This window comes from Rhinolophus hipposideros, assembly GCF_964194185.1.
Source record: "Rhinolophus hipposideros genome assembly, chromosome: 13".
In the NCBI taxonomy this organism is placed as follows: domain Eukaryota; kingdom Metazoa; phylum Chordata; class Mammalia; order Chiroptera; family Rhinolophidae; genus Rhinolophus; species Rhinolophus hipposideros.
In genome coordinates, this window is record NC_138059.1 from 47,518,786 (window position 1) to 47,531,926 (window position 13,141).

At 32.9% G+C, this 13,141-nt stretch overlaps 1 protein-coding gene across 2 annotated transcripts; it reads left to right on the top strand.

Moving 5' to 3' along the window:
• Window positions 1–5,167: 5,167 nt before the first annotated feature.
• Window positions 5,168–10,891, top strand: PPDPFL (pancreatic progenitor cell differentiation and proliferation factor like). Of its 2 annotated transcripts, none has more exons than XM_081071009.1 (5): window positions 5,168–5,347; window positions 5,655–5,767; window positions 7,283–7,360; window positions 7,464–7,560; window positions 8,500–10,891. In XM_081071009.1, exons 2-5 carry the CDS (start codon window positions 5,713–5,715, stop codon window positions 8,510–8,512), a joined length of 243 nt encoding a protein of 80 aa, XP_080927135.1. In that variant the 5' UTR covers window positions 5,168–5,347; window positions 5,655–5,712; the 3' UTR covers window positions 8,513–10,891. The 2 variants fall into 2 exon arrangements, with proteins under 2 accessions (XP_080927135.1, XP_080927136.1); XM_081071010.1 differs by having other exon boundaries at window positions 5,191–5,347; window positions 5,705–5,767; window positions 8,500–10,762.
• Window positions 10,892–13,141: the final 2,250 nt, after the last annotated feature.

The window sequence follows — 13,141 nt, forward strand, 5'->3', positions numbered from 1 at the left end:
AAATGTCAATTTCCGCCCTTTCACTTTGAGTCTATGCTTGTCCTTATAGCTGAGATGTGTCTCTTGGAGACAGCATATGGTTGGGTTTAGTTTTTTGATCCAATCTGCTACACTGTACCTTTTTATTAGTAAGTTCAGTCCATTTACATTTAGGGTGATTATTGATATGTGAGGATTTCTTGTCATTCTATCTTTAGTTTTCTGGTAATGCTGTGTCTCCATTGTTTCTTTGCTTTTTTGTTGTCTATTATTTCTGTGTGGTGGTATTTTATGATGTTTCCCTCTGTTTCTTCTTTTATTACAGTATATATTTCAGTTCTGGATTTTTTTTTTGAGTGGTTATCCTTAAGTTTATTTAAAAGAAAGTTTGATATTTAGAGTATTCCATTTTTTACAGCATGTTTACTTTCTCCATTTCCATATTCCAGTTCAGGCCTTTACTCTCCCCCTTTTTGTATTTTGGTTGCCACAAATTGTCCCTATTGACGGTGGTCGAATAGCTTCCTGCAATATTTCTTATAGTGCAAGTCGATTATTTGAAAATTACCTCAGCTTCTGTATGTCTGGAAAGGTCTTTATTCCTCCTTCATATCTAAAATATATCTTAGCTGGATATTTTATTCTTGGCTCATAAGTTCTCTCATTCAATAGTTTGAATACTTGGTCCCACTCCTTCCTGGCTTATAGAGTTTCTGCTGAAAAATCTGATGATAGTCTAATGGGCTTTCCTTTGTAGGTTACAGTCTTCTTTTTCCTGGCTGCCTTGAGGATTCTTCCTTTGTTGTTGATTTTAGACAGCTTCATTACAATGTGTCTTGTAGAAGGCTTGTTAGCAGTGAGGTAATTAGGTGTTCTCTTTGGTACTTGGATTTGAGGATCCAGTTCTGTCCACAAGTTTTGGAAGTTCTCTTCGACTGTTTGTTTGAATATATTCTCTGTTTCCTTCTCTTTCTTCTCCTTCTGGTATGCCCATTATTCTTATATTGTTCTTTCTGATGGAGTCAGAGAGTTCTTGTAGAGTACTTTCATTTGTTTTAAGTCACAAGTCTCTTTCTTCTTCCATCAGTGTCATTTCCAGGTTTCTATCTTCGATGTCACTGATTCTTTCCTCCATCTGGTCAACTCTGCTACCTAAGCTGGCTACTTCATTCTTAATTTCTTCTATTGAGTTCTTAATCTCCAGAAATTCTATTTGTTTCTTTTTAAAATTTTAATCTCTTTTGTAAAACGCTCATATTGTTCTTTGATTGTGTTTGTGAGTTCATTAAACTGTTTTTTCTGTGTTTTCTTGCATCTCATTGAGTTTTTTTTAGATCTGCAATCTTGAAATTTCTGTCATTTAAGTCACATATTTCCATATCTTTAAGTTCCTTTTCTGGAGACTTTTCACTTTCTTTCTGAGCTGTCTTGTTCCCTTGGTTATTCTTGGTTATTCTTGTTGCCTTGGCAATTACTGATTTATTATTTCTCTTCCTAGACATCTACAGGAGTGGGTCTGCAACAGGTTAATAGGAAGAGATCTTTCTTTTGTTTTCCAGTACTATTTGGTGGAATGTTTTATTTTCTCTCTGACTGCAGTCTTTTTCTTTTTTTCTCTCACATGGTAGTGCTATGTTTTCTCTGCACTATTCCAGCTTCTCACACAATGGGGGTATACCCTGGGATAGGGGCTTCTCCTCTGTTAATAGTTCACCTGGGTCACAGGGCGCAGTGTCTGTGTGGGTATATGGAGAACTTTTAAAGTTCCAAAGCTCTTCCTGCACCAGATTGAGAGTCCCTATGTTTCAGCAGTACTGTTTACTCCAGCAGGGATCTGCCCAGATAGGTGGGGCCAGGGGCGGGGTGAGTTTTGAGAGGTGGCCCAGAACAATGGCGGCGACCACCTCCACAGCCGGTCCTGCTTCCACAGTTCCCTCCCTTTTGCCAGAACTAGTTGGGCTCCGAATCTGTGTTTGTCGTTGACAGTTTTCAGAACAGCAAATATTCTGTTCTTTTGATCTGACACTGCTACTGTTCCGCTTATAGCACCGGACAGGTGGTGGCAGGGTGAGCTCTGGGAGGGTAAGGAGGGGGCTGCTAGTCTCAGTGCCTAAGGCTTCTGTTCTCTTCTCAGCAGTGAGGGCTTACACCACTGTTTTCTGCCTTCTTTCCTCAGTCTTTTCCCCAAGGTCTCTGCTGTGAGCGTTGGCTTCAGCCGTGTTATATGCTCTCCTTTCAACCCTATGTGCCATCAATGGATTCCTAGAAGTTCGAGTTCTTCCCTCTCCCTCAGCTGCGCTAGTCCCGGGATGCATCAATCTTGGAGCACTGAGCTAGGTCTGCGTCCTGCTCCCACGCGGCTCCGTCTCTGCACTTCTCTCTTCTCCCTTCCCTCCTCCCCTGCTCATGTTAATCTCCTTTAGGTGAATTCAGTAGTGAGCCACTTCTTTTGCCTGTCTGCCGTGCAGGGAGACCTTTGTGGAGTTATAGTTGTTTGATTAGGAATGTACATTCTGAGTACAGTACAGAATAATAAAGCAAATTCTATACTTATATAAACCCAGCACAAGTGCAGAATGGGCTTGTTAAAGAATTTAGAGTTGAATACTATGCTAATAAAAATAAGAATACTTATTCAAAGAGTAAAGTAAAATAAATAAAAGAATAAAAATGCAATATTTTGTTCTAGAAGGGTGAAGAGATTAAGGTCTATACAAGAAGTAAAATGCGGTTGTATATACACCATAAGATGATTAAAAACATGTTGAAATGCATGACTAATTCCAATAAATGTTAATGGACTAAACCCATATTTTTAGAAAGTGAATTTGCGTGTAAAATTTGGAAAACAATACAGCTAAAGGATGCATATAAGTGATTTCTAAAATAAAATAGTATAGTGAGTTGAAAATAAAGAGATGCAAAATGATATACCTTGTAATTACTTTCAAAAAAGCTGGTGCAGCAATATTTATATTACACCAACTAGAGCAAAAATAATGCATTAGTGCTGATAAATTAAGATAAAAGCAGAGACTATAGAGAAGATATTACAATCGTGGTTTGTGTGCACACAGTTTCAAAATATAGGAAACAAAAATTGATATAATTAGATGATGCAATCACACTAGAGACTGGTAGATCAAGCAATAACATTTGTAAGTATATAGATTATTTGTTTAACAAAATTAAGTGACACAATCTAATGAACATATATAAAATAATGAGTGTAAGCAGTAAATGAGAATATTTATTATTCTCAAATATACAGAAAATCAATGTGGAAGATGCGACAGCTGTCTGTCCCAGGAGCTGGACCTGGGCCAGAATGAAGGTTGCTTTCTGTAAATCTCCCTTAGAGAATGTCTGATCGTAATTGATGTTTATTTTGACATAAATCAGCCCTACTCACTTGCCTCCTGCTACGTGCTGGTTGTTGTCCTGACCTGGTCAAGCATGTAAAATAACTTGCGTACCTGCTAGTATTCACCTATCACTGTCCGTAACTATTTCCACCCCCTTTACCTTGCATAATTCTCTGGTGCCCGCCAAGCGATGTGGAGATTTATTTCAGCTTGTAGCCAAGACATACCTCCTATGTAAGTTTCCCTTAATAAAATTTATAAATTAATAGACTGGAATGACCAGCCTATTTTTTACTAAGGTAGATCTTGAGTCTTGGGGCTTTTCTGTGGGTCTGCATGTACTAACAGGCATTTCCAAAAACTATTCAAAGAATTAATAAAAATCAATCATTCACTCTTGACAATACAGTGCAGTGAACTTATAAATCATCAGTGAAAAGATAGTTTTAAAAAATTATACATTTGAAAAAAGAAAAGTATCTTTAAATAATTCAAATGTTCAAGAAATGTCATAATGGCAGTTATAAATTATTTTGAAATAAATAAGATTAAGAATAATCCTAAAGTAAGTAAAAGGAAGAAGAATAAAATCAAGACAGAAAATAATGAAATTTACCACCCAGAGTCAGTTCTCCTTCCATCACCATATATTTGATCCTGTTTACCCTCATCTACCCTCCACCCCCTTACCTTCTGGTAACCGCTAAACTATTGTCTGTGTCTATGAGGTTTTTCTTTTTCCTTTATTTAACTGACTCTGGGTGGTGAACACACAATGTGATATATAGATGATGCATTACAGAATTGTACATCTGAAACTTATGTAACCTTATTTAATCATTGTCACCTCAATAAACTTTAATTAAAAAATAAAAATAATAATAATGAAATTTAAAACCAAGAAACAAAAGAAAGAACCAAATAGTTCTTTGAAAGAACTAATTTAATAAAGTTCTTTACGTTAACAAGAAACCTCCAGCAAAACTAATCAAGAAAAAATGAGAAAAAGCAAAAGTAAATAATACTAGCAACATACAGGAGCCATAACTAGGTGGAGATTCATAATGGCATATTAAAATAAATGGTTTAAATAAATTTTAACCTAGCTGACATGAGTAATTTTATTGTAATGTTACATTATCAAAGCTGATTTAAGCTGGTAAAACTAATAGTTAACCAAATAAAGAACAAATGAGAGAACTCTCTCAATGTAACGAGGAACCACATTGGATCTATAGGTAAACCAAGTCTATGAAATGATAGAATAACTTATATGAGGAATAATACTAAAATTAGAATAGAAAATTAACTTTTATGTCAATAAATAATATAGTGTGATAAAGTCACATAATTTCCACTTATACCCATGACTTCCATGTATTGTATCATTCTCACTGGAATTTCTAATTCATTGTTCTTCAGTGTTTCATGTTCTTCATTGTTCTCTGTGACCCTGTGACTCTGTCTTGCTTCAGTGTGTTTGTGGGTATGTCCAATCCCCCCAGCTGTCCTGAAGCATGTCTGTAGTGTCTGCTATGGAGTCCAGCATGGTGCTTTTTCCCAGAATGCATGATGTATTCAATGCTGAGAGGATATGTGGCTATTACCTCCTTCCCTGTAGAAAGTAACAGTCATAAGGTGTGACCTTACAGACGACAAGTGCAAAACAACATCTGGGCCAAGTCTGTCCCTGGTGTGTGCAGCCCCACTTCGCATGCTGTCATGGTCAAGGGCAGAGAGCTTACCCGAAGTGCCTCTGGCTGGCTGTGTGCCCAATTCACCTCTGTTCACCCACAGCTCAGGTTTCAGACTTCTAAATATAAGGTGTGCTCAAGAGTCCTAGGCCACACTCACAATCACTGCACAGTGTCTCCTGGCCTGCTGGGGAAACACAGTCTGTCCTGGATCACCACAAATTGGTTGTTTCAATCTGTGCATTTTCTGAGAAAATTTTTGAATCACCTTTATTTAAAAAAAAAAAAAAACTTGGAGAAAACAATTAGGTGAGTGACTATATCATGGCTGTGTTAATATTTTTTCTCCGACCCTTAGGTTTATTTCAGATGAAATAAGTTGTGTACATTGTTGGTAGTAGTTTACATAATTTTTTTCCTTGCTTTTTTAAATCAATATACTCATTGATTGCATTTTTGTTTATTGAAGTATATTTGATTATAATTTTATGTAAACTTTCCAATTCTTTTTATCAGATATTTATTATATGGTATTAATTTATCTTGCTTTGTAAAAATTATTTATATGGGAAAAAAGGGAAACTCCATGTTGTTAATATCAACCTCTCTTTTCCAGTCACTGTTTCTCAGACTGCTCTTTACAGTCTCTCTGGTGGTCTCTCACAGGGAAAGCAATGGCATCGGTACCTTCTATTGGTTGCCTTTTGGCCAAAAATCAGTATTATCGAAGTAAGTTGTATCATCACTAAAGGATATCCCTAGAGGATTATTTGAGGTGATGTCTATAGGATATTAGTAACCTATGTATCATGACCTGGTCAGAACTTAAGGGAGAAGACCGACAACCACTTGTGATCATGAAGGAAATAGGAATAGAACTTATTTGAGACCTCTCTGAATCAATATTATCAAGGAAGTCTCGTTTCTTTGTTTAAGTATGTTATGTTATATGGATGAAACCATTAACACTTATAAATGATTTAAAATCAGCTTATATTTTATAATTATGTTTTAATTTCAATAACTTTAATTTAACAAGATACTTTAACTACTGACAATTTTGTAATACATTATCTATATGTCACATTGTGTGTTCACCACCCAGAGTCAATTCTCTTTCCATCACCATATATTAGACCCTGTTTACCCTCTTCTAGAGCCCTCCTCCCTCCTTACCCTCTGGTAACCCCTAAACTACTGTCTATGTCTACGAGTTTTTATTTCTTCATTTGTTTGTCTTGTTTTTTGTTTGTTTTTAGTGTTATGAATCATACACCTGAAATCTATGTAACTTTACTAACAATTGTCAGCCCAATAAACTTTAACTAAAAAATAAACTGACAATTTTACATAAATAAAATAATATTTATTCCTTAGAAAATCAGGAACAGCATGACTATGCTTCAGGGATTTTCTAATTTCCATTTGCTGCTATAAATAATACGTCAGCATTTATCTCTCCAGTTTTATTTTTATCTATCCATCTGTAAGTATTCATAGCTCAATAGAAAATTGTAGCTTCTTAAAGAAAATTCAGAAATTTCATTAAATAAAAGTTAAAACCAAATTATCACTTATTGAAAATATGCCAGCAACATGTAAAAAGCTCTTATTTCAAGGTTTGTTTGTAGCATAAGAAATATATATTGGAAATATGTATTGATTTATTCATTTTACAACAAAGTTAAACTATGCTTATTTACTTAGTGTTATTATATCCACAGAAGTTATTTTTATATTCTGATCTTTTAAAAGATGTACAGGTTTCCAATACAAGTATGATAAGACAAACTGTTATTTAAAAATAATTCCTTTATTTCTAAATTTGATAGCTTTTTAGGTTATGTAAATATATACACATACTATAACGTGGTACAATAATATTTATTTTTAATTTTTTATTTCGTGAGATTTTTAATTTGGCAAAATATATAACATTTTAAATTCTATACCTATATCTATGATATCTATGCAGAGACAGAGAGAGGAAGGAGGAATAGGAGGAGGTAGAGAGAGAAAAAGAGAATGTCTACCATGAAAAAGAATATACCATATTAATAAAAAACGCAATATACCTTATTCTGAAAAAAGTTTTATTTGATTATTAATTTATTCAATTCATAAATTCACGAGCCAGAAGTAAATAATTTCAAACTATGTGACTTGAGAGTTTAGAGATAAATAAATAATATGTGTATGCTTGCTTATTATTTATTTATTTTTTATTTATTTTTCCCCCTGTAGAAGCCAGTATTTCTTCAGTTAGCTCTCTAACTGGTTCTGACTCTGTTAATTTCATAGATGAGGACAAATCCCTGCAAGGTATTTGGTTTATGTCTTATATTATACCATCCTCATTATTTTCTTTTGTTTTTAATATCTCAAATGCGTTTTATAAGAGAGTAATAAAAGTTTTATTTGATAGGGTTACCCGAAGTGGCAGAATCCACCTGGTGGATTAGATCCTTTTTTCATTCTGAATCTGTGCTTTCTAATGTAAGAAAAGATCTCTCTACTAGTGGGTAAGTTGCAGCTTTTTCTGATAATGATATTTCTTACCTAGTAAATGAAACAATGCATATCATAATTATTAAGTTAACCAATAAAGACAATAGTTTTTTCTTGAAGATGATGAAGGCTGTGATATAAAGAATATTTGTGGGATGGTGAGGGAGAAAACAGTAGCTCCCTCATTCTAGTTAACCATCAGTCAGATAGTGAGCACTCTCATTCTATCACTAAAGTGTGATTGAAAAGTCATATGACAATTTTTATCATTGTTTTGGGGGTATAGATTGGGAATCAGAGGCAAGGTTCTAAATGTGTTTTTATAATACTTTCAGGAGCAAATAACCATCTACTTGCTAAACAATCTGGTTTTGTCTCACTGATGTTTTTTTACAAGGAGTTATTTCATTTTTTAGATAATGACTAATACTAATAATAATGACCACCTACTAAATGGAATAAAAATAATAAACAATGGTGGCATTTATAGACTCTAGTGTTAAAACATAAGATTTTTAATAAATTTTCCACATATAATAAATTTAAAGTAGAATCAAATAAGACTAATTTTTGAAAAGATGTACTCTTTACTTTCTTTATCAAGTATATTGATTTGAATTATCTAGGTAAATGTTTCACTTATTTTCTACTTTATGACTATAAAGGCAACCTAACTTACAGATAAGCATTTCTCAGTTAATCATCTTTGTATTGCAATACAATGAGTGTTGTTGTAATAACTGTCTATTTGTTAATTAAATTTATTGGGGTGACATTGGTTAATAAAATTATGTAGGTTTCAAGTGTACAATTGTATAATACATTATCTATATATTGCATTGTGTGTGTACATATGTACAATGGAATATTACTCAGCTATAAGAAAGATGAAATAGTGCTATTTGTGACAACATGGATGGATCTTGAGTTTAATAACTGTCTATTTTATACAGCACTAATTGTTGAGTCTAACAATCAAAATGACTGCACCTGCTGAAGTGCTAAAATGTGAACTACACCTTTCAGCACTCAAGCTATTCCAGATGACTCTTCTCCATTTAAGAAGACAAAACCTGCCCGAGATCTTATTTATTAGACAAGATCAGAGAAGCCACCCATGAAAGTTCAGACATTTTCTTCAATACTAAGCCTATAGCTATAAATGGCATCCGCTTCATAGAGAATATTAGTAAAGCATGTTTTGAGAAACATGTGCTCTTAAATTAATGAGTCTTCAAATGTAGTAACCTTTTCATTATCCATATTATTTTCTAAAAAAAATTTCAAAATTGTTTTTTTTAATTTTCAAAAAACTTGTTAGACTTGTTTTATGTCAGTTATTTATTATGCCTTAAAACTGAAGCATTGATGCCTAACATAATGGTTTAAAGGCTGTTGGATTCAAACATGTGAAAGAGTTGAAAAATTTTTATTTTATATAAAGAATATTGGAAATAGCAAATATACCCATTATCTATTAAATACATTATTGCACATCTAATGAATTGGTTATTGTGTAGATTTTAAAATTCATGATTTTAAATAATATTTAGCAACACAGAAAATTATGATGATGCAAAGTTTAGTGAAAAAAGCAGGATAATCTATATATGTTGTGGTTTTAGTTAAAAGGAATATATGCATAAGACTATTATTTAGTAAAACTACTAAAAGGGAATACAACGTAATAGTAATGGTGGTTATTTCTGGAGATGGGATTATGAGTAATTTTCATTTTCTTCTTTACATTTTTTCTGTATCTTCTCAAATTTTTTGATGCAACCAATTTTGTGTATAATTAGAGAATACTTAAATGTATTAAAAAAGAGCACTGGAAAAAAAAATTTCTGAACGTGAATATTTCCTACATTTGGTAAAATATTTCTACTTTCCTCAATATTGGGTAGAAAATACTTAATGAGTTTCAATTTTAAAGTTTTTATATACTGCTTGCAAATATTTTTCAATACAAGATGTTATGCTTAGAAATTAGAAATACTGAACTCACGCAGAGGTAGATATCACTACAGTGTTTTGTGGCTGGCATTGCATTAAATATCCTGTAGAGCACACATGATTATTTATTAGTAAAACTATCTTCTTATCCAACCACATAACCATGAAAAAAATATCAAGACTGATTATTCTCAGTGATGGACACTACTGACCATTTACTACTCTTTCCAAATGGCACATGCATTCCTTTAATTTTGTGGCCCTCTATCACTTTGCTGTCAATGAAGGGACTCAAATATCACTTTGGCTCAATAGCATATAATTGTTTACATATTCCTTATCTGGTGGTTGCTTGCATTTATAATTTTTATATTATTTGTAGAGGCCAATTAAATTTTTGGACTATAAATCTCACTTGGCTTTAGTCTAAAATTAAATTACATTGATTAAAGATTGATATTTTTCTAAACAGAGAAAAATGTGGTAAAACAAAATGGTAAATTTTAAGATATTTAATATTTACTTTAAGGTTATTAACAAATTCCTTTTCACATAAATCCTTGGTCTATGTGTAAGCAGGTTGCTTGTTTATGTTATTTGATGAATTTTCCAAAAGTGTCAAAATTCTTGCTAGTTTAGAATAGTGCTACTGTTGCTGAAAGTTATTGTTTAAAGTAGTTGGATTTTACGTAAGATTTTAAATCAAACATGTCATGAATAATACATAACTAAGCATTTTTAAGTGGTTAATATGCATGCACAACTATGTATGTGAGGATAGATAGATAGGCAGATAGATAGGCAGATAGAGAGATGGATATCCTAAAAATAATATAAGAAATCTTCCTGAAAAGTAATATTAATGTGAACTTTTATAAAATGATTTAAAAATTGAAAGTATTCCTGTGTGTTAGCTCAGAGTTTCTACAGAATTAAGACGCTAAAAATAAATAAAAAGAACAAAATGTCTTCTAGGTATATTCTAGTTAGTTGCTTCTAATGTAATTTTCCTACAGTTCAGATACTTTAGGACTGTCTTTAAAAAGTACATCACATAGGTCTTAACATAACTGTTATTTTAGTTAAAACATTTCTTGCCCAGCTCTGCCGCCTATTGCGTAGATAGTGAATAGTATAGGCTAAATATGTTAGAGAGGTATCAGAACTCTTACTTGAAATCTGCTATGATCATTCTAATCTGATATAAAATATTATTTGATTTAGCTATGATGTCTGCATTAAATGTAACAAGGTTTTGACAATTTTTGCTGAGGTTCTGTGAAATTATAAGTTGAGATTCTACTAATTTTACTGAGATATTATTTTGATAGAAGGTTCTGAGATATTGATCTTGTATCCTTTATAGATAAAACCAGCAACAGCCAATTCATTGGTTTTCACTAGAGTAAAATTCTTCTAGCTGAAATTTAAGGTTTCATACATTATTTAGAAGTTAGGGCGTAGGAAACAAAATTGCAGAATTCTATTTGGCTATTAAGGAGATGGAAACCAATTGCTGAAGTTGAATTGAGTAGAGCTAAATTTCTAATCCATAGAAATTCAAGAAAAATAAAGAATCATAATTTATCCAACCTCCCAATAACATCCTATAGCTGAATAAGTCAAAACCCGGCTCATTATCTAATACCTCACAATATCTCCTTGTAGTTTCTCTCTCTCAGAGAATGGCTGCTACACCATTCATCAGCTCAAACAGGTATCAAGCTATCCTTTATATCTTTTATAGCTAATCAAATACCAAGTCCTTTCAATTTTATTTTTTATATTTCTTAAATCTACCTACTACTTATTTCCTTTCCCACCAGCTCTACCCGAATCCCAACTTTCACCATTTCTCTCCTGAGGGATACTGCTACTACATCCATACACCCCTTTTTAGATCTCATCATTTGAATGTCCCTTTCAGATTAGTCACAATCATCTGTACAAAGCACAAATCTGTTAATACTCTCCTGTGAACACACAAATACACAAACACACAATATTCAAAAATTCTATTTTGCTCAGGATAGTTACAACTCTCAAATCCCCACATATTCTACTCAATGCAGATCTCTATAATTTGTTCTTGTATCTCATCTACCTTCCCCAGTCCTGTGTGCCAGCTACGTACATCAGCCTTCTTTCACTCCCTTCTATACATCATCTTCCCTCTTGCCACAGGGTCTTTCAACAGGCTGTTCACTCAACTTAGACTCTTCACTTAACATCTACTCATGTTTTAAATCTTGGCTCAAAAGTCTCTTTTTCAGAGAAAACTTTGATCTACTTAACTAAATTAGATTTTTTATTATAGGCTCTCATATTCCATGTTTCTCTCCTTCCTAGCATTTATCAGTTATAATTTTACATTTGTTTGTCTAGTTATTTGATTTCTCCAGGACACTATAAACTACATGAGGGCAAGTGTCATGTCTGCTTTGCTCAACATTTTACACCTAGATTCTGAGACATCAACAGGTATTTGTCAATGAATGATAGTGGTTTTTTAGCTAGAATTGACCACTCTCCCCAAAAGTGTTACATTCTAGTAAAGAAGATTAAACACTAAATTAGTCAAGAAAATATTTTTCAAACAGTGATATGTGCTGTAAAGCAAATAAAACAAAGTATTTTGTTGGAGCGATTGAGATAGGACAGGTTGAGGGAAGTCTGTTTAATTGAAGTAGTTAGGAAAGGACTCATTGAGAAGATGGCATAAAGTCTGAGTCATGAAAGGGAAAGCAGTCAATTTTGTGAAAAGTACTCTAGGCAGAAAAAATAGCCAGTGCAATTTACCATGCTTTACGTAAGCATATCCAGTCTCCTGTTATACTGTTATCAAGACAGCAGCTTTGAAAGAATTTGGCATTTTCCAGTGGAGGTCAAATTGTCTACAGTGTTTGGTTTGTTTCCAACTAAACCCAGGATGAGAAATGGTGAGGCTTGGGGTTATGCACCCTCTACTGAAAATCCCTCAGAGTGACCTATAAATTGTCCAAAATCACACTGTATAATAGCATGCATGTAAAGTCACCCATCATCTCTTAAGGTTCTCATGAATGCCTTGAGTCCTGTGGGGCACAGCTTCACAATCATCTTCAGTACCTGAAATAATTTTCTAAACTAACAAGGTAAGTAAGTTTCACCTTATCATGTTATTCCTATCTCTCATACAAAATGGATAAACAAATGTCTATTGTTTTAAAGATTCTTTTCTAATTTCTTTCCAAAAATTTGTCTTGGAACTATTTCATATCAAGGAACAAGAAAAGTAGAGTACTACACAGTTACTCTTCTTCCTCAATAGCTTATAGAAAGAATCTATTTCAGTTTTGGTGTCTGAAAAAGTTTCTCTTATTACAGTATAATTATTTGGCTTCCAAAAGGTTGAGGGGGTGAAAACATGTAATCTGTTTCTAATATGGTACCTCAAACAACTTTTATTAAAGCTTTAAATACATTTTAATTAAAATCTTTATAACCACATATGTATTTCATTTATTCAGAAAAAATGATTTGCATTTTCATTATAGTTTTATCTAAATAAATGGGATATAAAAGTTTTGCTTCATTTTTAATTAGATATATTGAAATTTATTTGCCTCCAGGTTGTAAACCCAAAATATGTTAAACATT

Coding starts and splice junctions, on each gene's coding strand:
- PPDPFL (XM_081071009.1), top strand. CDS start 5,713: ATGGCATCGGTACCTTCTATTGGTTGCCTTTTGGCCAAAAATCAGTAT. Junction 5,768..7,282: donor CAAAAATCAGTATTATCGAA/GTAAGTTGTATC, acceptor TTCCCCCTGTAG/AAGCCAGTATTTCTTCAGTT. Junction 7,361..7,463: donor TGAGGACAAATCCCTGCAAG/GTATTTGGTTTA, acceptor TTTATTTGATAG/GGTTACCCGAAGTGGCAGAA.